This window comes from Bubalus bubalis, chromosome 5, assembly GCF_019923935.1.
Source record: "Bubalus bubalis isolate 160015118507 breed Murrah chromosome 5, NDDB_SH_1, whole genome shotgun sequence".
NCBI lineage: Eukaryota > Metazoa > Chordata > Mammalia > Artiodactyla > Bovidae > Bubalus > Bubalus bubalis.
This window is the reverse complement of record NC_059161.1, coordinates 38602196-38623990: the sequence shown is the minus strand read 5'-3', so window position 1 is coordinate 38623990 and position 21795 is coordinate 38602196. Positions and strand designations below refer to the sequence as shown.

The 21795-nt window shown below is 42.1% G+C and overlaps 1 protein-coding gene across 1 annotated transcript in view; it reads left to right on the top strand.

The window, feature by feature from the left end:
- Window positions 1–21795, top strand: part of MTOR (mechanistic target of rapamycin kinase) — a 123315-nt gene that overhangs the window by 10824 nt on the left and 90696 nt on the right. The window contains exons 9-19 of the mRNA XM_025285881.2: window positions 2407–2593; window positions 3551–3679; window positions 4373–4617; window positions 5666–5881; window positions 6224–6429; window positions 8966–9088; window positions 9855–9944; window positions 10067–10159; window positions 10848–10982; window positions 11211–11340; window positions 12663–12913. Coding sequence (XP_025141666.1) covers window positions 2407–2593; window positions 3551–3679; window positions 4373–4617; window positions 5666–5881; window positions 6224–6429; window positions 8966–9088; window positions 9855–9944; window positions 10067–10159; window positions 10848–10982; window positions 11211–11340; window positions 12663–12913 — 1805 coding nt within the window. The remainder of the gene's footprint in view (window positions 1–2406; window positions 2594–3550; window positions 3680–4372; window positions 4618–5665; window positions 5882–6223; window positions 6430–8965; window positions 9089–9854; window positions 9945–10066; window positions 10160–10847; window positions 10983–11210; window positions 11341–12662; window positions 12914–21795) is intronic.

Below are 21795 nucleotides of genomic sequence, written 5' to 3'. Positions count from 1 at the left end.
TTCTCATTATAACCCCCAGCTGTGGAAGGGCCACGGCATCAGACCTGGAGTGAATCTTCCTCTGTTCTTTTTGCTTGGGTGCGCCATGAGGCATGCCGGATCTTAGTTCCCCAACCAGGGATCAAACCTGCGCCTCCTGCATTGGGAGCACAGAGTCTTAAACAGTAGACCACCAGGGGGAAAGTCCCAGCCTCTGTTCTTAGCTGCGACATTTGGGGCAGATTGTGTGACCTTCCTGGACCTTCACTTCTGGATGGGTCCAGTTAGAGTGACAGTTCCTGCACCACGAGATGGGCTGCCTTAATGTCTAAGCACCTTTCTAAGTGCCTGGTGCAGAGTGAGCTCCAAGAAATAGAAACCATTACTTGCTGGCTCCTCTGGCTACTTCAAAGCCTTTTTAATAATAAGGTAAAGGTAAAAATTATACTGTTACTCCAGTTGCCTGTTCATACTTAACATCCTGGTCTCACCTCCCTCCTTGCTGGGTGTAGAGACCTTGGCCCTACATCTCTTTGGTCTTCACTGTGGTGCATGCTGCCTGCATTTCATAAGCGTACAGGACCCAGTGAGAGCCGAGATGGAAAACGGAAGGCCAGCCTGCCCCTCCACAGATGCCTTTCCCTGGCGTAGACTCATCATACTGCTCAGCTCAGATGAGACAGCAGCAAAATACAGCTGGTGAAGTGTTAATGTGTGGGGTGTGAACACAGGCCGTGCTGAGTGAGGATGAGACAAATAGCCACATAAAATCACTGAACCATAAAGAAAGGATGTAATGAAAATCACCCGTAGTTTTTCAGTTTTCTAGTCTTCTCTCCTGGTGTTCAGCAGCTTTTCTCTGTTTTTAATAACCAGACATGCCCCTATTCAGTAGAGCTTTAAATGATCTTGGTTTGAAAGTCTGTGGTTCAAAAGAGAGTAATAAGTAGGCCATATTTGATCAAAGTCTGGCATATTGTGGAAGCAGTTACCCTAGTAAGTTCAAAAGATGGCCTAGCAGCAGGATACAAGGGCTCAGAAGGCCCCCAGGTTTGTTCTTTTGATGTGGGTTTTTGTTGTTTTATTAAATAATATACTAAAATATGTCCTTGGAATTCAGCCTGAGCGGCCTGTGTAAGTACAGTCTCATTGGGAAAGTGCCACTTTTTAAAGCTTAACAGTTTGGAAGTCATTGCTTGCACTTCGTGATGATGCAACCTTTGGGAATGTCAAAAATACTCCCCTTGGGTTTGGGCTAGAATCTAGCAATGCCAGATTCCTAGTCTCTTGGGGTGCTAAATCTGGAAAAGGAAATTGCCACTATCATTTAAGCTCATTTCCTGCTGAAACACTGCCCTTCTGCAGGTCTAGTTTTCCTCATAGACGCACTCTGATTTGAGGGTGGTATCCCCTTGGTTTCTGACTGTTTTCAAGCCCCAGCGTGCCTCAGCTGGTGGGAGGTCAACTCATTTGACCACGAGCTGTGAGAGAAGACATTTCCTCAGTGGTGTAAACGCAGTGATGTGTGTTGCTGAGTGTGGTCTTGGTGGCCCTCCCTCTCCAGTGCTCACTTGGGGACGGGGGATGTGTGGTCTCACCTCACCTGGCCCCGAGCTGTGAGAGGAGACATCCGTCAATGGCGGAAACGCAGTGGCGTGTTGCTGAGTGCAGCCATCGTGGCCCTCCACAGCCCCACTTTCTCGGGGATAGTGGACATATGGTCTCGCCTTCTCCGCTCCAAAGTATGTGCTGCTGGTGCACGGCCTTGAGGCCGGCGAGATGGAAGAGGAGAAACAAGCAAGGCGCGAAGCAGGCAGCTCCGGCCTTCTGAGGAGTCATAGCACTTTAGCTTAAATTGCCCAAGAATCGCCTACCCGTGCACATTGGCTTATGTAAACTTAATGAAAATACACATGTGGCTTTCCAAATTACAGACTAAATCTTATTCTATTAAATATAACTGTACAGAATTCTCTAGGTGATAGCAAAGTGATTTCTAGGCCTAGGCTGAGGGGAATGGCCTGTTTATTGGAAACAATTTTCAATATTACTGTAAATTTCAATATAAAATAGCTTAATTGATCCTTTCCTCGTTTTAAACCAAGATTTAACATATATTTCTTAAACAAGAGCATATAATCTTTTCCCTCAAAATGTAACACGGATGGGGACAATTAATGTGATTAAGTTTTTTTTTTATTAAAGGAGAAAAATAGCTTATATTTCTAATATTTCTAAAAGCTTTATCAGAGGAGTGATTATCAAGCATAAGACTTTGGTTTGTACATTCTCTCAATCCTCTTTAATGCCTTTCCAACAGGCTTTCTTGATTTATTCTTAAATTGCATGTTCCATAGGAACCCTGAACTTTACACAGAGACCAGCCCTCACCTTGAGCCATATACGCTTTGTCGTTTCTGTGCTCAGATACCCAGTACCTCCAGGATACCATGAACCATGTCCTGAGCTGCGTCAAGAAGGAGAAGGAACGGACAGCAGCCTTTCAAGCCCTGGGGCTACTTTCTGTGGCTGTGAGGTCTGAGTTCAAGGTCTATTTACCTCGTGTGCTGGACATCATCCGAGCAGCCCTGCCCCCTAAGGACTTCGCCCATAAGTAAGCATCTTTATTACTATTTCACCTTCCACCCCATTTGGTTGGAGAGAAAGGATGCTCCATTCCAGTTTCTGTGGAGCTTAATCCTGTTCTCTGCATCATTAACCAGCAAATTATATAATGAATAGCCCTTCCTCAATTGAGCTCTGGCCTTTTCCAAATGAAGTGACATTGATGTAAATATTTGGGAAGCTTAAATACCTGCAAACATATTAGATACCAGTGCTGTTGTCAATATGTATATTACTTATTGGGAATCTCCTAGTTCTGTTCTTTTCTCTGGCTTTCAAAGGTCTTATTCTGATAACAACTAAAGTGAGGATTCCCAGACTAGAAATGAGGGGACCTAATGGTCACCCTTTCATCACTGAAGTTGGATACATTATTCTTCCTCTCGAAACCTCCCAATGAATAAAATATGAGAAAGACCTGAGCACCCTGCAAAGTGGCGAGGCTGCGGTATCTTCTCTAAGGCTCATGGGGTCAGAGTTCATTAGAATTGTGTCTTCATAGTTCCCTGTGTTAGTAGCAAGGATTGTGCTAAGTGAATTACTGAGCCTCGCCCATCTCAAGCCCAGCCTTCTCCTCACAGGGAGAAGAATTTCTTCCCATATGCTGGCTGTGCCCTTCACTCCTGGTCCCTGACCTGCATGTTGCTCAGTTTGCTTCCTAAATCGGTACCTTGGCCAGCACCACACTAACCCATGTGGCGCCTTTTGTGTGAATTCTGAAGTGGGGCCTCTTACTCAGGAGACTTTACTGCCATCTGCTGGACATTTGTTGTAAATATACAAGTCTGCAGTGACGGCTGTGTGATGGGCCCCACTAGGTCACCTGCACACCCACATGGGGTGGCCCCGTTTGAGTAGCCTGCCCTCCTTGCCCCATGGTGATTTTGAGGTAGGACATCACAAAATGCCATTATGTCTAAACTGGTCACACTTGGGTTCTCTGCAGGAGACAGAAGGCTATGCAGGTGGATGCCACGGTGTTCACCTGCATCAGCATGCTGGCCCGAGCCATGGGGCCAGGCATCCAACAGGACATCAAGGAGCTGCTGGAGCCCATGCTGGCAGTGGGCCTGAGGTAGGTGTCAGGAACCTGAGCTGTCCCTGTCTCAGTTAGTATGAGGCTCGAGCCACACTCCTGGGTCTATGTGGAAAGAAAGAGGCATGACTATTGGCATATAACATTGACTAGGTAGGATAGCTCACACTAAATACACAGGCTGATTTCAAATCCATGTTTCATCACTAGCTTGCTTGGTGATTGTAACTAAATTATTTAACTTCTCTGAGCCTCAGCTTTCTAGTCTGAAAAGTGGGTACAATAACAATTCCTATTGTCTGGATTTGTCCTGGGGATTAAGTAGAAGAGTTCACAAAGTGCTGTGTGTTTAAGAAGCACTCTGGTAATGTTCGCAGTTGTCATTTATATTATTATGGGCAAATTACTTAAGCTCCCTACACTTTCATTCTCTTCATCTATAAAATAAGGACGATGCTATCAATCTGCTGCTCAGGTGACTTATTGAGACTTGGTTTTAGTGGCTAAATTATAGTAAACAGGTTTGCTCATGACAAAATCATAGATTGTTTTGAAATCCGGAATCAGACCAAGAGAGTTTAGGATATATATTCAATTTTATAGTATTCTTTCTGCTGTAAAAACCAAGCAGAGATGGGACCCAGTCCCCGTTCTGGAGAGAAAGGGCTGTTTCTTCTCCAGAACAGACCAGATGTCACATGCCCTTGTCGTGACTGGTTTCCCACCCTTCAGCCCTGCCCTCACAGCTGTGCTGTACGACCTGAGCCGTCAGATTCCACAGCTGAAAAAGGACATCCAAGACGGGCTCCTGAAGATGCTGTCCCTGGTCCTTATGCACAAACCCCTCCGGCACCCTGGCATGCCCAAGGGCCTGGCCCATCAGCTGGCTTCCCCTGGCCTCACGACCCTCCCTGAGGCCAGTGATGTGGGCAGCATCACCCTTGCTCTCCGAACTCTCGGCAGTTTTGAATTTGAAGGTAAGTTGGTGACTCTTGCCAAGAAAGTCAGTGACACTAGGAACCTGGAGAACAGACTGAGGGTGCCTAGAATCCCTGGCTCTTGCTTGGGTCCTGGAGACAGGGTGGCTGATTCTGCAAGCAGCTCATCCTTCCTATATTCTTTCTGTATATTGTTAATTCCTATCTTTGTTTCTTTGTCTCATACAAAGACAGGAAAAGTGGATAGGGGGTACAGATATTTTGAAGAATAGTATGCATTAATCCAAAGAACTAATGCTACAGAGGTGGACTCTGTACTTTCTTACCTCCCTGTAGCTGAGATGGTGTTTAATACTTTAAAATGTATAAGCAGGGCTTGGGGTGTTTTCATTACTATGGCTGTATGATTTCTAAGAGTACTGTACTATGCAGTTCAGTTTGGAATTCCAAGTTGCAGAAAAACCCACGTTAACACCCTAGGGAGATATATTTCAGGAGAGAAAAATGCACACGTAGATGAAATTTAAGATCACGTAGGTGGTATTGGTCAAGACTACAAAGAAACAGCAAGTATAAGAAGTCTAGATGTGCTGTCTGAGTACTTACGGCGTCCGTGATTTCCTGTTTCAGTTCCTCCAGTTACACTGATTAACACTCAGGATAATTTATTTCTAATGAATAGTAAGGAGTTATATTTAAACTCAGCCTACATCAAACTCTCTTTTTGGTATTTGAATCTGGAAACTAAAATAGACAAGGTAAATTTGATCAAAAATGGTTTTTCTCTCTGGGAATATGAAAAACAGTGTCAGAATAAAAGAAAATAATTCATTTTTTGAAGGAAATAAAAGATTAGGATGGAAGCCTGGGAGGAACTGTCTTTTGTACGTCTCCTAGTTCCTTCTCCATCTGCCTTTCTACACATTGGAATCCCATTTGTTACCTTTTTAAGAGAAGAGTTCTGCGTCAGTATCTTGCTGATGAATATCTTGTTGAAAATTAAATTAGTGGCCACTAACAGTGAGTCACAGAGCTGCTGTCCAAAGCAGCGGTGTTCATTCTGTCTTCTCTCTGCCCTTGTATCCAGGCCACTCGCTGACCCAGTTTGTCCGCCACTGTGCGGATCACTTCCTGAACAGCGAGCACAAGGAGATCCGTATGGAGGCTGCCCGAACCTGCTCCCGTCTGCTCACACCCTCTGTCCACCTCATCAGTGGCCACGCTCATGTGGTCAGCCAGACTGCAGTGCAAGTGGTGGCAGATGTGCTCAGCAAACTGCTCGTGGTTGGGATAACCGATCCTGGTAAAGTTTGAGATGCAGGCAGTCGAGGGAAGTGTAGGTGCCAGGTGCAGTTAGAAGTAGCCAGCTTCCTTGCATGGTCCTTCTGGAATCCTTTGGCCTCAACAAACTGATGTTCAGCTCTTCTGGCAAGGCGTTAGGTTTGGCCACGCCAGCCTATTGTGTAAGATAATCAGCCTTAAATTCTGTCATCTTTGTCCTTTCAGTAGAGAAAGAAAAGGACAAGTTCGGTGAGACGAGGGTGTCTGGAGTCCACCTCTAGGATGATGGCAGTGGAGGCAGACGTGGGAAAGGACTGGAGGGATGGAAGAGTAGAAGCACTGAAAGGCTCACTTGCTCTTGCAGACCCCGACATCCGCTACTGTGTCTTGGCGTCCCTGGATGAGCGCTTTGATGCACACCTGGCCCAAGCGGAGAACCTGCAGGCCCTGTTCGTGGCTCTGAATGACCAGGTGTTTGAGATCCGGGAGCTGGCCATCTGCACTGTGGGCCGGCTCAGCAGCATGAACCCAGCCTTTGTCATGCCCTTCCTGCGCAAGATGCTCATCCAGGTGAGGGTGTGACGGCCACCCCTCGGGGTGGTGGGGAGGGCACGCTCCTGTGAGCACTGTTTGGGGAAAGAGAGGAGGAAGGGGGAGAAGGGTTGAGACGCCTGGTAGAAGCCACATTTGGTGCCAAGAGTCCACATGTTTTCCCAGCTTGGTAATTGTGGTTCAAGTGCTTATCACCTCATAGGCCTCTTGTCGGTGTGACTCCAGGAGACCTCCTAGGCCCAGGCTGACCTCTCATGCAGCTCTTCCTTTTTCCTGGCAAGTCACCAGCAAATCCACTTCTGGCTCCTCTTTTCTGCATCTGCTGCAGAGGGTGTCACTTGGCCCAGTGCCTCCCTATCCTTCCCCTCCTAATTCTCCCACTGATGCCAGGCCGGCCACAGAGGCCAAGCACAGGAGAGGTCCCAGCTCTGTTTCTCATTATCACTGCCCGTGCTCTGTGGTCCCTGGCTCCCTGGCTGTCTTTGCTCAATAATGCCAGATGCCAAGCTCAGCTGATTGGACTAGAGCCTCAGGTTGACCTTGCTGCTTGAGCTCCTGAAACTTATCCCCTGGTTTTTGTCTTCATCTACCTAAGTAAGTTCTCTGGCCACGTTGTGAGCAACGCTTGGGGTCCAGTCCTGCCTGCCTTGCGTTACTTCCACCCACCTCTCTGGGTCTCAGCATGGCTTAGTCATTTCCCGTCCCTTCACTCCATCCTGTCCCTACCTCACCCTCAGCTTCATGACCCTCCCCATGGTTTCTTTTGAAGTAAATAAACGCTTCTAACAAATAAAGCACTTAAACATAGAAAATTATAAATATATGTAACTTTTATCCTAAAGAAATATCATTTATTCACAGTTTATCATAATTAAAGTGACAGTGAATAAAGTCATCAGTGAACAAATAAATATTATACTTATATTGTCACTTATGCTTTTAGCTTAATGGTTTATTTCTTAACTGCTGGCCTGTGTTAGGGGTGCCTATCATTTTAAGTCTTCTTGAAATAAGTAAAGTTTGGGGAAGGAAAAGAAATCATTGTTGAGCCTGCCAGCTCAAACTGTACTAAGTAAGCTTGATAAGGATATAATTCCTAATGAGAATATCAGTATGTTCATTCAGACAACAGATGTTTTGAGCACCTGCTATGTTCCAAGTACTGCTGGGTGCTGGAAGCACGTCAGTGAAGCAGCCAGGGGTAGCCTGTGTCATCGAGAAGTTTACAGTAAGCTGTCAGGCCTTCTCATTTTTCTGATACTGGAAAATGTGAAGCATCATTAAATGAATTTACTCTGTACTGAACTCAGCCCTTGAAATACCAGAATTTTATTTCATTTTATTTTTTCTGTTTTATCAGAAGGCTCAAATCTGGGAACACTTTATTAGCAAAAGGAATGAATAAAACAAGGGCTGCTTGGGAAAAAATTTTAAATAATTTTTCTTGGTTTTAAACTTTGATACAAGTTTCCCCATGCTGAATTCTACATTTTCATGCCTTGGTAAGGGACCATACCCAAGTGTGCTGTGGTCTCTTCTTGGTGTCTTGATCATCAGGGAGGGCACTGGGTATTCTTATTACCCACTGCCCTTGCTTAGCGATGCTCTTTGGCTCTGGAGTAAATTGAGGACTCTCTGATTTGGCACCACGCTGTCCCAGAGAATTGTGCATTCCTCCCTGGAGCCGTTTCCTCCCAGACAGCCATCTCTTCTTGCAGTTACAGGTCTGTTCTTAGTATCCCTCTCCATCCCTTCTCACTGCTGTCTATTGTGACCTACTGACAACAGGCTGGGGCGTCCAGGAAATCGAGATTAGTAAAGCAATAATCTAAGATGAAACATTAACTTGGGGACTCCTCCTCTGGGTAGCTGAGTTAACATGAGCTCTGTTTCTCCCTTTTCCCACTGTGCAGAGGTTTCCTTCTGGCAACTTCAGCTCTTCAGAAGTTTGTCTATATTAAGTTGTTTGTGTCCCCAGGAGTATAACATGCTGATTTGCTGGTGTTTTCAGCAGGTTGGTTAGATCACACGTGTTATCTCTGTTCATTAAGATTCAAGGGGATCCTGTTGGTATGATCCCTGTTTAGGTTTATCTAGAGGTGCCCAGAAGCACTGCTAAGTTTCAGTATTTCTTTCAACATCATCGGTCTTTGATTCCATTGTTATCATTTATAGCCACTCTGAGTGATTTGCTGACTGGAATCTGCAAAGATTTTTTTTGCAGAGAGCCCTTCCATCAGTCTTTATTTTTGCAAAACCCTGTTGACAGTGAGCCCTGCGTTTTCTCAGTCTCCTATGACTGTCTACACTGTTAAATGCTATGTTTCACAGAGGACCAAGGGCCCGTGGAGCAGTATGACGGAAGGGCTGGTTTCAAGCAGTTTTTCTGCTTGTCATTGCTGTCTCCAGGACTGTTCTGTGAGCGGCAGAGATGGCCTTGCTTGTGGAGTATCCCCAGTTCTGGTTCCTTCCTCTAGTCCCCGCCTCATTCTCCCTTCAGACACACAGCAGCTGTTGAGTTTCCTCTGCCATAGAGAGCCTTTCTTACTTACAGATTCTGACAGAGCTGGAGCACAGCGGCATTGGAAGAATCAAGGAGCAGAGTGCCCGCATGCTGGGCCACCTGGTCTCCAACGCCCCGCGACTCATCCGCCCCTACATGGAGCCTATTCTGAAGGTAATCTGCAGCAGACAGAGACAGGTACTATCTCTCCAGGCTGTCTTGGGACAAAGGGAGTGTTTCGTTGTTCACTGGTACACTGAACAAAGTAGATCATTTCTTTGGTCCCACACTCAGGGACAAGAGCTGCATCAAGCACCTGCAGCTCAAGAATACCAAGAATTTCACCAGTTGCAGGAAAGCGCTCTCCTCCTGATGTAGTGTTTCAAGCACATCATCAATTATCAAATGTTCTTGGAGAGGAGAAAATAGCAGCATAAAGTAGCTCCCCCAAAGTGAAGAAATAAGTGAGCTTTAAAATCTGAGGCAGTGGGACTTCCTTGGTGGTCCAGTGGCCAAGACTCTGCTCTCCCAGTCCAGGAGGTACAGGTTCAAGCCCTGGTCAGGGAACTAAGATCCCATATGTCGCAGGACACAGGCAAAAATATATATTCATCTGAGACAGCCTTCAAATCTGATATGTTGAGTCATGTGAAGCGTGTCACAACCTATGTGAATGTGGGTACATGGCCACACAGATACAGTTTAGAAAAGGCATAGGAAACATTTGTGAATCATGGCACTTCCCAGCTCCCTCCTACGTCAGACTTGTACAGTATGGAGAAAGGAGAATTTACATTCCAGAGGAACCCTGGATTCATAAAGCCGGAGAAGTAATTTACCTGTGTCTGAGATGGTCTCTGGGGTGAACTTTACTTATGTGAAAAGAAGTTTCCTAGTCAACTCTCACCAGGATTCATTTTCTTGTACCTTCTTTCCATAGGCTTTAATTTTGAAACTGAAAGATCCAGACCCTGATCCAAACCCGGGTGTGATCAATAATGTCTTGGCTACAATAGGAGAGTTGGCTCAGGTAAGGTGACAACTGTGTTTCCTTAGGATGGGAAGAGTGTGATGATACATCTGATGCGGTCAAAATACTTCTTAATGCCGTAATTTCTAATGCCGTCTGCCACCTCCTTTTTCATTTTGTAGGTTAGTGGCCTTGAAATGAGGAAATGGGTTGATGAACTTTTTATTATCATCATGGACATGCTCCAAGACTCCTCTCTGTTGGCCAAAAGGCAGGTGAGTAGCACTACTTCCTCTTTGAACAGGACAGGCCCATGAGGCCAGGGACCTCTGTCACCTTAGTGTCCCCAAACAATGGCTAGCACATAGTGGGTACTCGGAAACATTTGTTGACTTAGTAAATAGAAGAAAGACTTGGAACCGAATTAGCTGTCATCCTGACCCAGAGTTGTTGTCAGTGTTAGAGCTGACCAGTGCCGTTTCCTCTAGACAAAAAAAAAAAATTACAGATCACCCATCAGAGCTCCGGCCCCCTAAAAGGAAAAAGAGTGCCTTGGCCTCTGGCTGTAGAGGCCAACAGAGCTCCAGCCCACCCTCCCCAGCCCTGGTTTCACTTTGGTCATTGAGATCATTAGGTGCCTAGACTAAAAGTAAGACCAACCTTAATTTCCTTTTGGGTCAGACTTCTTCTATCAATCATCCATGGTGAGAAGGACTGTGTATTTCCTTTGAGAAAGGCAGGTCTGCTCTTTACCTTTGATCCAGTGATGGTTGTATTGATTTGTAGCCTTGTTTTTATGTCCCAGCTCTCAGGATTTGTGTTTATGGTTAGTGTCTTCACTGGAAATTCTTTTCTTGTAGTAGCCTTTAACTCTTTGTTATAACCATTTAACAAAGAGTACGAAGTATGTTTTCTTTTCTCTCTTACTGGCTGTATGAGTCATGTGACCTTTTTCCTGTCCAGGTGGCTCTGTGGACCCTGGGGCAGTTGGTGGCCAGCACTGGCTACGTGGTTGAGCCCTACAGGAAGTACCCCACGTTGCTGGAGGTGCTGCTGAACTTTCTGAAGACTGAGCAAAACCAGGGTACACGGCGGGAGGTAGGAAGCTTGTCAGACTTAGTCTTTACTGACTTGCTGGGAGAATGGAGAGAGAGTGGGAGATGTTTGCGGCATTAACACATTCCAGCGGTGCTGATGAGACTTCCTCTCCCTTTCTGTTTTGTCCCTGTAGCTGGGAACAGGAGAGGAGTGTCCGTGAGCACTGTTTTGTTGTAGTCAGGTGCTGTGATGAATGTTTTCCTTTTCCCCCACCCCTTTCCCATGCAGGCTATCCGTGTGTTGGGGCTCCTGGGGGCATTGGATCCCTACAAGCACAAAGTGAACATTGGCATGATCGACCAGTCCCGGGACGCTTCTGCCGTCAGCCTGTCAGAGTCCAAGTCAAGTCAGGATTCTTGTAAGTTGAGGGGATCTGTGAGTGGCTTGCCAAGTGCTTGCCTCACAAAGCCCTCACTGGCCGTGTTTAGAAAGAGCCTGGTGCTGGATAACTATGAAATGATCCCTCACTGGTTCACTTGGTGACTTTTGAATGGAACGTCAGTAGTTTGCTCTTGAATCATAGGAAGGGCGCTGTGTCTAGAGTCTCCCTGTTTGCCTGGGTTCTTTGTTAAGGGTTAACAGACTATGTGCGGTGAATTATCACCCACCCCATCACCTTTGTTCATCTGTCATTCTTTGTTAGTGCCTGTTTGATGTTTTCTCTTCCTGTGGCACCCAAGGAGGAAGAGGGTAGAACTGATTGTCCCAATTTTAATTGATAGGGAAATCTGATACAAGGCTCAGAGGGCATAGAAAAGCAGGTAGCAATCCGAATCCACAATTCTTTTTCCATCAAGTGGTCTGGCCCTGGAGTTCTTTGCCTTTAGATAAATAGCCTGAGAGATTGGGTAGGGCCTGGGGATGCAGGCAAGTTTTCTAGACTTAACCCACTGTCTCCATCAGGCAGACTTATCTGAAAGTAGGAAAGTTCAACAGTGGCTTCCCCATCCAGTTCAGCAAAATAAAATAAATAAATAAAGTAAATAAACTAATTTGTTTCTGAACTCTGTGGATGGGCCCCTTCTGCTTCCAGTGTGTTCTGTATGTTAGAGAAGTGTGCCTGTGATGATGCTCTGTCAGACCCCCAGCTGTCAAGCGGAGCCCGAGCCATGTCTTCCAGGTGCTCCTCCACCCTCAGCACCGTGTCATCCGGTCTCTTGGATGTTCTGCTTCTCAGGGTCCTTTTCCCCCACCCTCCATACCCTTTCCACCCCCAGTCCTTGAGATCCTTGTTGTTCAGGTCAGGTAGCATTTGTTGGTAACTTGTCTGAATTCCCCAGGGGGACCAAGCAACTGCTGAACAGATGTTTGCCTAATTTAATCCCCCTTACTTTCACTTGGGGGAGTAATTATTTTTATTGATGGTTTCAGCTACAAAGTTGTGAACTGGAATGATAAGAAGCTAAATTAAACACAGCAATTTAAAGCAAACCTATCATGTACTGTTTTAGGCTTTCATAGTTTAGATAACAGACAAGCCAAAAACTGTGTGTCCTTCATGGTGAGAGCCTATTCATTGGTTCCTAATATACCCTGTATTCCCAGTGCTGTTAGAATGTGGCAGGGAGAGAGACACGAATGCTAATGAGTGTCTGGAGGATTTTTGTTTGTTGTTAACCATGCTTTGTCCACAGTGCGAGTCGCGTGTAGCTCATGACCCTCATTGCTGTTTGGTCCTAGCTGATTACAGCACCAGCGAGATGCTGGTCAACATGGGGAACCTGCCTCTAGACGAGTTCTACCCGGCCGTGTCCATGGTGGCCCTGATGCGCATCTTCCGAGACCAGTCCCTCTCTCACCACCACACCATGGTTGTCCAGGCCATCACCTTCATCTTCAAGTCCCTGGGGCTCAAGTGCGTGCAGTTCCTGCCACAGGTCATGCCCACATTCCTGAATGTCATTCGGGTTTGTGACGGGGCCATCCGGGAAGTAAGTGCCTAAACCCCTGACCCTTGCTCCTCCCTGCCCAGTGCCTGTGTGGAAGGTCCATCTGCACCTTGGCTTCCTTACAATGGACTCTGCTTGCTCGCCATTAACTTCCCTGAGTTTCAGACACCTAGGTGTGCAGGATTCATCAGCTCAGCCCAGCTTCCTGTCATATCATTCAGAGTGGCTAAAAGATGAGTGGCTGGTGGGACGGGACAGCATTGTTATTCTCAGTAATCTAGTGTTCAGTCCAGTAATCTGATGGAACATCCCACAGTGGATTTCTGATTTCTTCTTCATGACTAGATTTAAGTCACACGCTTGTGGGAATACTCCAGAGGTGCAGTTACAGTACTTCTTATTGGATCTGGTAATGTCAGTTTGTCCTGTTATTGTTGGTCCTAAGTTTGAGCACGTGGTAAGGTTGATGTTTATCAGATCTCTCCATGTAAAGTTACCTGTTTGCCTCAGTCATCACTAGCGTGTGGGGTGATAACTTTGAGACTGTGTAACTGTCCTCTTCCCCAGCTACCTTTCACCCAGTGATTTTAGCCTCCATTGAGGATCCTTGCTGAAATCAGTTATCATGCTGTTTGTAAAGTAATGACTTTAGTTCTTTTATTCCTTCTGCTTCTAATAGCTGGCATTTTTCTGTAAAGAATAATTTTCCCCTTTCTCTTCCTCTCTCTTGGTCTTTTTCTTTCTCTAAACCATAGAGCCCGCACTGTGGTTCTGTGATTACCATACCTGTACCACAGCAGACCTACTGAATACAGTTCAAGGTGGCTTTGCAGTTCCTACTGTTCTTAGAATATATTCCACAAGGGTATACAGTCAGAGTACTGCCTTTAAAAGATATTGGAAGTAATTATTTTTCCTTCTCTGATCATATGGTCAACTTGATGTACATTCAGAAAAGATAGTATGTTTTTTAGAAAATGTATTTTCTAACTTTGCTCCTGGAGTGTACAAGTGCAGTTTATTTTTACATAATCAACCTCATTGATTTCTTACTAATTCTAATAAGTTACCTGTATATTTTCCCAGGGTTTCACTAGATAATCATATAGTCTGCAGAAAATAAAAAGCGGTTTTGCCTTTTTTGTTTTAGTCTGTAAAGCTGTTGTTACTTTTCTTCCTAGGACCTTCACTGTAGTGTTGAGTAGACTGTAATAGAGGAAACCTTTAATCTTGTTCCTGATGTAATGGGTCTGCAGTTAAAATTTCATCAATAAACATAATGTTTGCTGTCGTTTTTTGATAGGTAGCTTTTTAAAGGTATAAACATTCCCTTATGGTATTATTTGCTAAAGAGTATCTATCATGGATAAGTATTAGCTTTATCAATGCCTTTTTTCTTTTAATATATTAATATGTTGAATTACACTGATACATGTTTTAATGCTAAAATACCCTTGATATCTTGTGTCAAAATCATCTTGGTTATGATATTTTTTAATACATTGATTTTCTATCTAATATGTAATTTAGAATTTTTACCTCTGTGTTCCTGAGAGGAATTGACCTATAATTTTTTTTTAACCACAGTTTCAAAGATCTGTTTAGCTTTTTTGTTTCTTTTTAAGACAATTTGAGTTACATTTTTCTAAGAAAGTATTTGTTTTATCTGAATAGTAAAATCTATTGGTATGAAGTTGTTCACTGTTTTATATTTTAATTTTTTGGTAGAGGTTTGTCATAGTATTTTTCAAAGAACCAATTTTTGCTTTTGTTTCTCTTCTTTTTAAAAAAGTTTAAAATTTACGTGTATTATTTTCTGGCTGCCCTGGATCCTAGTTTCAGCATGAGGGATCTAGTTGCAACATGGGAACTCTTAATTGTGTCATGTGGGATCTAGTTCCCTGACCAAGGATCGAACCTGCACGCCCTGTGTTGGGAGTCTTAGCCACTAGACCATCAGGGAAGTCCCATGTTTCTCTTCTCTCTTATATCTTTGTTTCTGTTTCATTAATCTGCTCTTTACTATTACTTTGCTCCTATTTTCTTATTTCTGCTTTAAAAAAGAATTATTAGATATTAGCTTCTTTATGGTTGATCTTTCTCCTTGTCTAAATGTAATCTGTTAAGGCTGTAAATTTAACTCCAAATTAAATTAGATGTGTATATTTTAATTTGCAAATTAAATGTAGCTGCTGCATTCAAAAACTTTATTGAGGTGAAATTTACATGCCATAAAAATATATCCTTCTTATGTCCTTCTTGCATGTAAAATCCAATGATTTTTAGTATATTTACAGAGTTGCAACATCACTACAATCTAATTTTAGAAAATTCTCATAACCCCAGAGAGAAACCTCCTGCCCGTTTGCAGTCATTTTCCATTCCTATCCCGACCCTAGGCAACCATTTACCTACTTTCTGCCTCTGTAGATTTGCCTTTTCTGGACATTTCAGAGAATTAGAAGCATACACAGTTTTTTGTGTTTGGCTTCTTTCACTTTTGAGATTGATCTATGTTGTTCAGGTTGTTCATTCCTTTTTTATTGCTGAATAATAATGTATTTTCATTACTGTTCAGAAGTAAGTATTTTCTAATCTTTGTTATGACTTCTTTCATCATCGAGTTAGTTAGAAGTAGGTATTTTAATTTGCAAATGTAGGGTTTTAAATTTCTTTCTTGGATAGCAGTTTCTAACTCAATTACTTTGGGTTTATGATTCTTTGATGTGAGCTGAAACTGCTTTAATCATCTAATGCTTGATTGTTTTCAGCAAACATTTCCTCTGCACTTGGGAATAGGGTGTATTTGCTAATGTTAGGCACAAGATTTTACATATGTTATTAGATTTGAACTTGTATTTGAATCTTTTATATCATTATTAATATTTGTTTGCTTAATCTATCAAGTACTGAGAGAAGTGAGATAAAAATTCTCTTTTACAAGGATAGATTTATAAATTTCTCATAGTGTAGTTAATTTGGGGATTATATCATTAGGTGCATACACATTTTAAATCATCATATCTTCCTGGTGAGCTGAAACTTTTATCATTTTATAGACCCTTTTTGTCTTTGATAATACCTTGAGATTTGTTTTGACTAATGTTAATTTAGTTATACCAGCTTTTTTTGGAGATGCGTGTCTTTTCTTATCTTTTTACTTTTGACTGTCTTGTGACTTTTTGCTTCAGGTTGGTATTTCATAATAATATATATAATAATATGGCTAGATTAACTTTTTAATCTATTTGAAAATCTTTGTCTTTCAAGTAGTACATTTCAGTCCAGTTACATTTATTGTGATTGCTGATAAATTTAGGTTGATACCCACCATCTTACATAGTGCGTTATTTTTGTCCTACCTTGTGTATTTTCTTTCTTTTCTTTCTGGGACTTGATTGAGCTTTCATTTTCTTATCTCTTGCCCTCTATTTTGTAATGGAATGTTTTAACCATAAACGAAAAGTAGACAACTTATATTAAATTCTCATACTCATCAACAGTTATAAGTATCTTATCAATTTGGTTTCATCTTATTACCTACCCCCCTCCCGCCCTAGACACACACACACACACACACACACACACATTCACACACACTTTTTTTCTGGGGCATTTTAAAGCAAATTCCAGATAAAATAATATTTCACCATTCAATTCTCGCCTCTCCGTATAACCACAGTTACAACACCTATGAAATTAATGAATTAATGAAATTCTTTAATGTAATCTAATACCAACCCTTCTTCAGATATCCTTGTTTGTCTTAAAATTTTCTTTTCACATTTGGCTTATTCAAATCAGAATCCAAATAACATGGCACTTGGCTGATATATCTAATTCTCTTTCTGTATCTTCTCCTTTTCCCCTCACTTTTTTGCTTTTCATTCTGTGTATTTGTGGAAGAAACCAGGTCATTTGTCCTATAGAATTTTCCATTCTGGATTTGCCTGCTTGTATTATCAAGATGTCTTTTAATGTTTCTTGTAGACCGGTTAGATTTAGAGGATTCATTATTTTCAGGTTTTATTCTTTCGGCAAGAAATACTTCATAGGTGGTACCATATACTTTGTATTTGGGCATTTAGTAAACAGGTATTTTCTGAATGATCCACTTCTAGTGAAGTGCAGGTTCACCAGAGGATTCAGGCGGTGTGATTCTGCATTCTTCATCCACCTTTATCTCAATCACTTTAGTATTTATTGATTATTGTTTCCTAGAACTGTTATTTGAATAGCAGTTGCAAAGTGGTGATTTTCTGTTATTCCTTCTGGATTTATTAGTTAGAAATCATCTATAAAAAACTTTATGTCATCAACAGTTTAGTCAATTTAAAGGATAGTTCATTCAGGAAGGGCAGAACAGACGCAGGATTCTTTCATCGCTTTTTCAGAATAATGAATCAGGTCCCTGACAATCTCTCAAAGGGTAACCCAGGCAACCCCCTCGACCCCCTGACATTTTTTTGAATATCACTGCCAATGCATGGATTTATGTATTGAAGACAGTCTTCTTTTAATGATCTAATTATTTCAATCTACCCAGCTTTGTGTTCTTTTTAAACTGCCCAGTGATCTTAGTCTTTGATCACTTTCTTTCTTTCTGGCAAAAAAAAAAAAAGATACTTCAGACTTATTCTCCAGCCTGGGCATAGCCACTTTCAAGGAGCTGTGGTTTCTTCAAGTAAGAGATGGAACATAGAGACAGCAGTTTGTATGCTAGAATGCTCTTTGCTGCTGCTGTGTCACTGTTTCTAGGCCTTCTCAGTGAATAGAACTAGAAATATGTAGTTTTTAAAAAGGAAAAATAATCCATACCTTAATACTGATATTTCAAATTTAAGATTAAAGAGTTGTTTTTTACTTCTTTGACTTTATACTTGTATCTCTTTCCTGTTACACTGAAAATCTTGATTCCTTTGTTCTGAGATCTCTGTAAGTACTTGTTTTATATTGCAGAGTATATGTATTGTGTATACATATAAACAGTAAATGACCAAGCATTAACTATGATTACTGAGTGCAGGTCAAGGTTTATTGCAGTTTGTTTTTGTTCTGAAGATGTGTCCTATTGGGAATATACACCAAAATACTGTGTTCAGAGTCACTTGAAATAATCCTTTGAGTGATGTGAAACCAACTTGGTTTATAGTTAAATTTATATATTCCTATTTCCTTTCAATTTTTAGAAATTTCTTGTGTTTTTCTACTTTAACTTTCATTCTAGTTTTGTAAGACATTAGCATAATTGCTAAGTCAAAACTGTAAGACAAGAGATTGATATATTCAGCAAAGACTAGTTTCTGTCTCCATTCTCATACCTTGTTTCTTCTTTCCTCTGTCATTCGCCTTGCTGTAGCAAGTCACCACCAACGTAGGCGCTTGAAACAACACAGATTGATTGTCCAGGTCTTTAGGTCGTCAGTCTGACATCGATCATACTGAACTGGAATCAGGGTGCGCTTATGGCTGTGTTCCTTCCTGGAGGCTCTAGGGGGAACCCTTTTCCTTGCTTTTTCTGGCTTCTAGAGGCTGCCTGCCTTCTTTGGCCACCTCCTTGCTTCTTCAAAGTCAGCAACACTGTATCTCTGACTCTTCTTTTGTCCTCAGATCTTTCTCTCTGAACATAACAGGTAAAGGCTCTCTGCTTTTAAGGATCCCTGTAATTAGATTGGGCCCACCCTGATAATCTCTGTATCTTGGCGTTTTGACCCCCTAATCACATCCTCCAAAGCCCCCCTTGTCGTGTAAAGTAGTTTATTCACAGGTCTAGGGATTAGGACCTGGACGTCTTTGGGGGGTGCCATAATTCTGCCTACTACGCTTCCCTCTAAGGTAACCAGCTTTTCCAGTTTTTAAATTTTATGTTTTCACTGTTTATTATTGAAAATTTGAGAAAATATTTGTCTACTGCATCCTTTCCTCAGAAGGTAACATAATATAAACCTTCGGAACTTCGCTTTTTTCCCTCTTTCACAGCAGCATATCCTGGAGTTCACACCATAGCAGTGTATTGAGAAACGCCTTCGTTCCTTTAGAGACACATGGGACTTCATTGTGTGAACATACCATAGCTATTTGACCAGTTACTGCTGATGACTGTTTGTATTTTTTCCAGTCTTTGGTATTTAAAATAATCCCCCAATGAAAAGCTTTGTGTATACATCGTTTTCACCTCTGTTTCTTCTTGTATCAATACTTAAATGGCTTCACTTTTTACATTTAGATCTTTGAGCTCTTTGGTATATGTCCCAGTGTACAGATTGAGAAACGGATCCAAATTTATCTTTTTCACCCATAAAATTCGATTTGCATATCTTATATAGCAAAGTCTAAAATTAATCATTATGTCTAGCCTTTTCACTGAACAATATACAGAACTTGGGATGACTGCTCAAAGTACCTCCCTTCCCTCTTATATTATGTAGTATCACTTTTTTTAACACCAAATTAAACCTTATTATATTATTTTATGCAAACAATATTTGTTTATATTTATCCACATTTGCCACTTTATTTCTTATGAAGTGAATCTCACTTCAGCTTCCTCCTAGGGTCATTTTCGTTCTCTCTAAGGCAGATAACCTTTTCTGAGCATCCATTGAAGTAAATGCTGTTTTTGTTTATCTGAAAAAAAATCTTTATTTCACCTTCTTTTAAAACCTTTTTAGCTGAGAATACGATCCTGGGTTCTCCTTCAGTTATAGATGTTATCCCACTGTTTTCTGACTTCTTTTGTTGCTCTTGAAAAATTATCATTCCTTTGTATTTAATCTCCCTTTCCTTTGTGACTGTTTGGGATCTTCTCATTGTTTTTGTTGTCCTGAGGTTTCAGGACTGCAAACCTGCATTTGCATTTCTCTTTTTTACCTTGTTGGGGATTTGTGGACTGTCTGAATATGAAGATTCCATCCTTCTATTTTTTCTTCCAGAATTTGATTCAACATGTGGGGCTTCTCACTTTCTCCTTAATGTCTCTTAGTTTCTTATCATGTAGTTCATCTTTGTCTCTCAGAGATGCATTCTGAATGTGTCTTCACATCCATTTTCTGTTCATTGATTCTTTAACCATGTTTTTGATCTGTTATTGAGTTTTTAGTTCCTACTACATTTTATAATTTCTAAAGTCATCCTGGGCTCTTTCCAACACGTCTAATATTTTTATAGTACTTTGTTCCTGACTCATTTTTAAAAATTCTCATTCTTATTCCTTTAAGCATTTTAAGCAGATTTGTTTTATATTCTCTGTCCACAAATTCCAGAGAAGTCTAGAGTGCTGCAGTCCATGGGGTCGCAAAGAGTCAGACAAGACCAAGTGACTGAATTGAACTGAATTCCAGTATATATAGGACTTTTGATGGGTCTAATTCCGTTGTTTATTGTTTTTGCCAAGTCATGCTGGCAGCAAGCCTGTAAGTCTGTCCTTGTATGTTTTACAATTTTGGATCATGCATTATATTCAGCTGGGCTCCCCCTGGAGCAGTAATACTGGAATATATGCTCTGAACTTGAGTCTCTCCAGTGAGGGTTTGCATTTGCTTCTACCACGTGGTCCAGGAGAACTGAAGTTAGATTCTTGGCTTAGAGTTTCTCAAGCCACACAGGTAGTTAAAAGTTAACTAAACTCATCGTGTGGGTGTGGCCTAAAATTACACACTTTTAGGAAGACTGTCTTCTATCTCGACCTCAAGTTGAGACTGGCAGATTATTTGTCTCCTTTTGCCAGTGGACAGATTGTGGGGTGGAGAGCCTCACCATTTTTCTTAATATGTAACTTTTTGAAGGTTTGGCTTTATGTGAAAGGTTTCAGTTCAGATAATCTACCAACAGTGTTTGTCATCTTTTATGCATTATTTTTAGGCTTTTCATAGCAAGGGGACCTGGGAGGGCATCTCGAAGTGAAAGTGGTAGTCATTCAGTCGTGTCCAACTCTTTGTGACCCCATGGACTGCAGCTCACCAGGTTCCTCTGTCCACAAATTCTCCAGGCAAAGATACTGGAGTGGATTGCCATTTCCTTCTCCAGGGGATCTTCCCAACCCAGGGATCGAACCTGGGTCTCCTGCAATGCAGGTGAACTCTGTACCATCTGAGCCACCAGGAAAGTATTTTCAGGAACAAAACTATGTGTTCTTTTAAAATACTAATATTCAGGAGGAAAAAGAGAAAAAAGCTTGTGAAAGAATCTAAGGGAGAAGAAATGAGGTGACTGCCTGGGCTCCCTGCTTGGGACTGATGTGCCTGCCTGTGTATATCCTGTGAATCAGCCACTGGAGAGGCTGCCGCTGGACACCTCATGGGAAACGACAGCATGATCAGGATGCTTTTGTCTCGAGGTTTCCTTTGACCTCCCTGCCATCCGCAGTGCCCTGCTTTTCCTCCAGCTTAGACTTTCTGCCTCCTCTTATGTTGTGCATCACACAAATTTAACTCAAGAACTATTGTATTTTAGAGTCTCTTGTCCCTTGATCTCTGTAATGTACTGTAGGGACCATTTCACAGAAACTGTCAGCAGCGGTTCTGTGAGGAGGTGCCCAGGAGTTAGGAAGAGATAGTTCCACTGAGTCAGGCCTGTGTCCCATGTGGAACTGGATTCTAACCCCCTTAGAATCCACTGGTGTCATTGAACTTGGAGAATTATTCCATACTCTGTGAGCCCAGTCCTATAATTGAAGAGGCTTGTCAATCTCACTTCTTTAGGTAATGAGTTCTGTCGGCCCATTACTCACTATTTGAAGCACTTTATTTTTAAAACTTACCCAAGTTTTAAAACATGGATAAGGGTGGAAATATATATGTATGAAATTATCCTTGTTAGTGGAGGGCAGCAAAGGCAGAGAGCTATAAAAATTGGGGGCATGGGTTTAGAGTATGATTTGCTACTTGATGTTGACATGGAGCACTATCTGAGGATCATAACAAAAT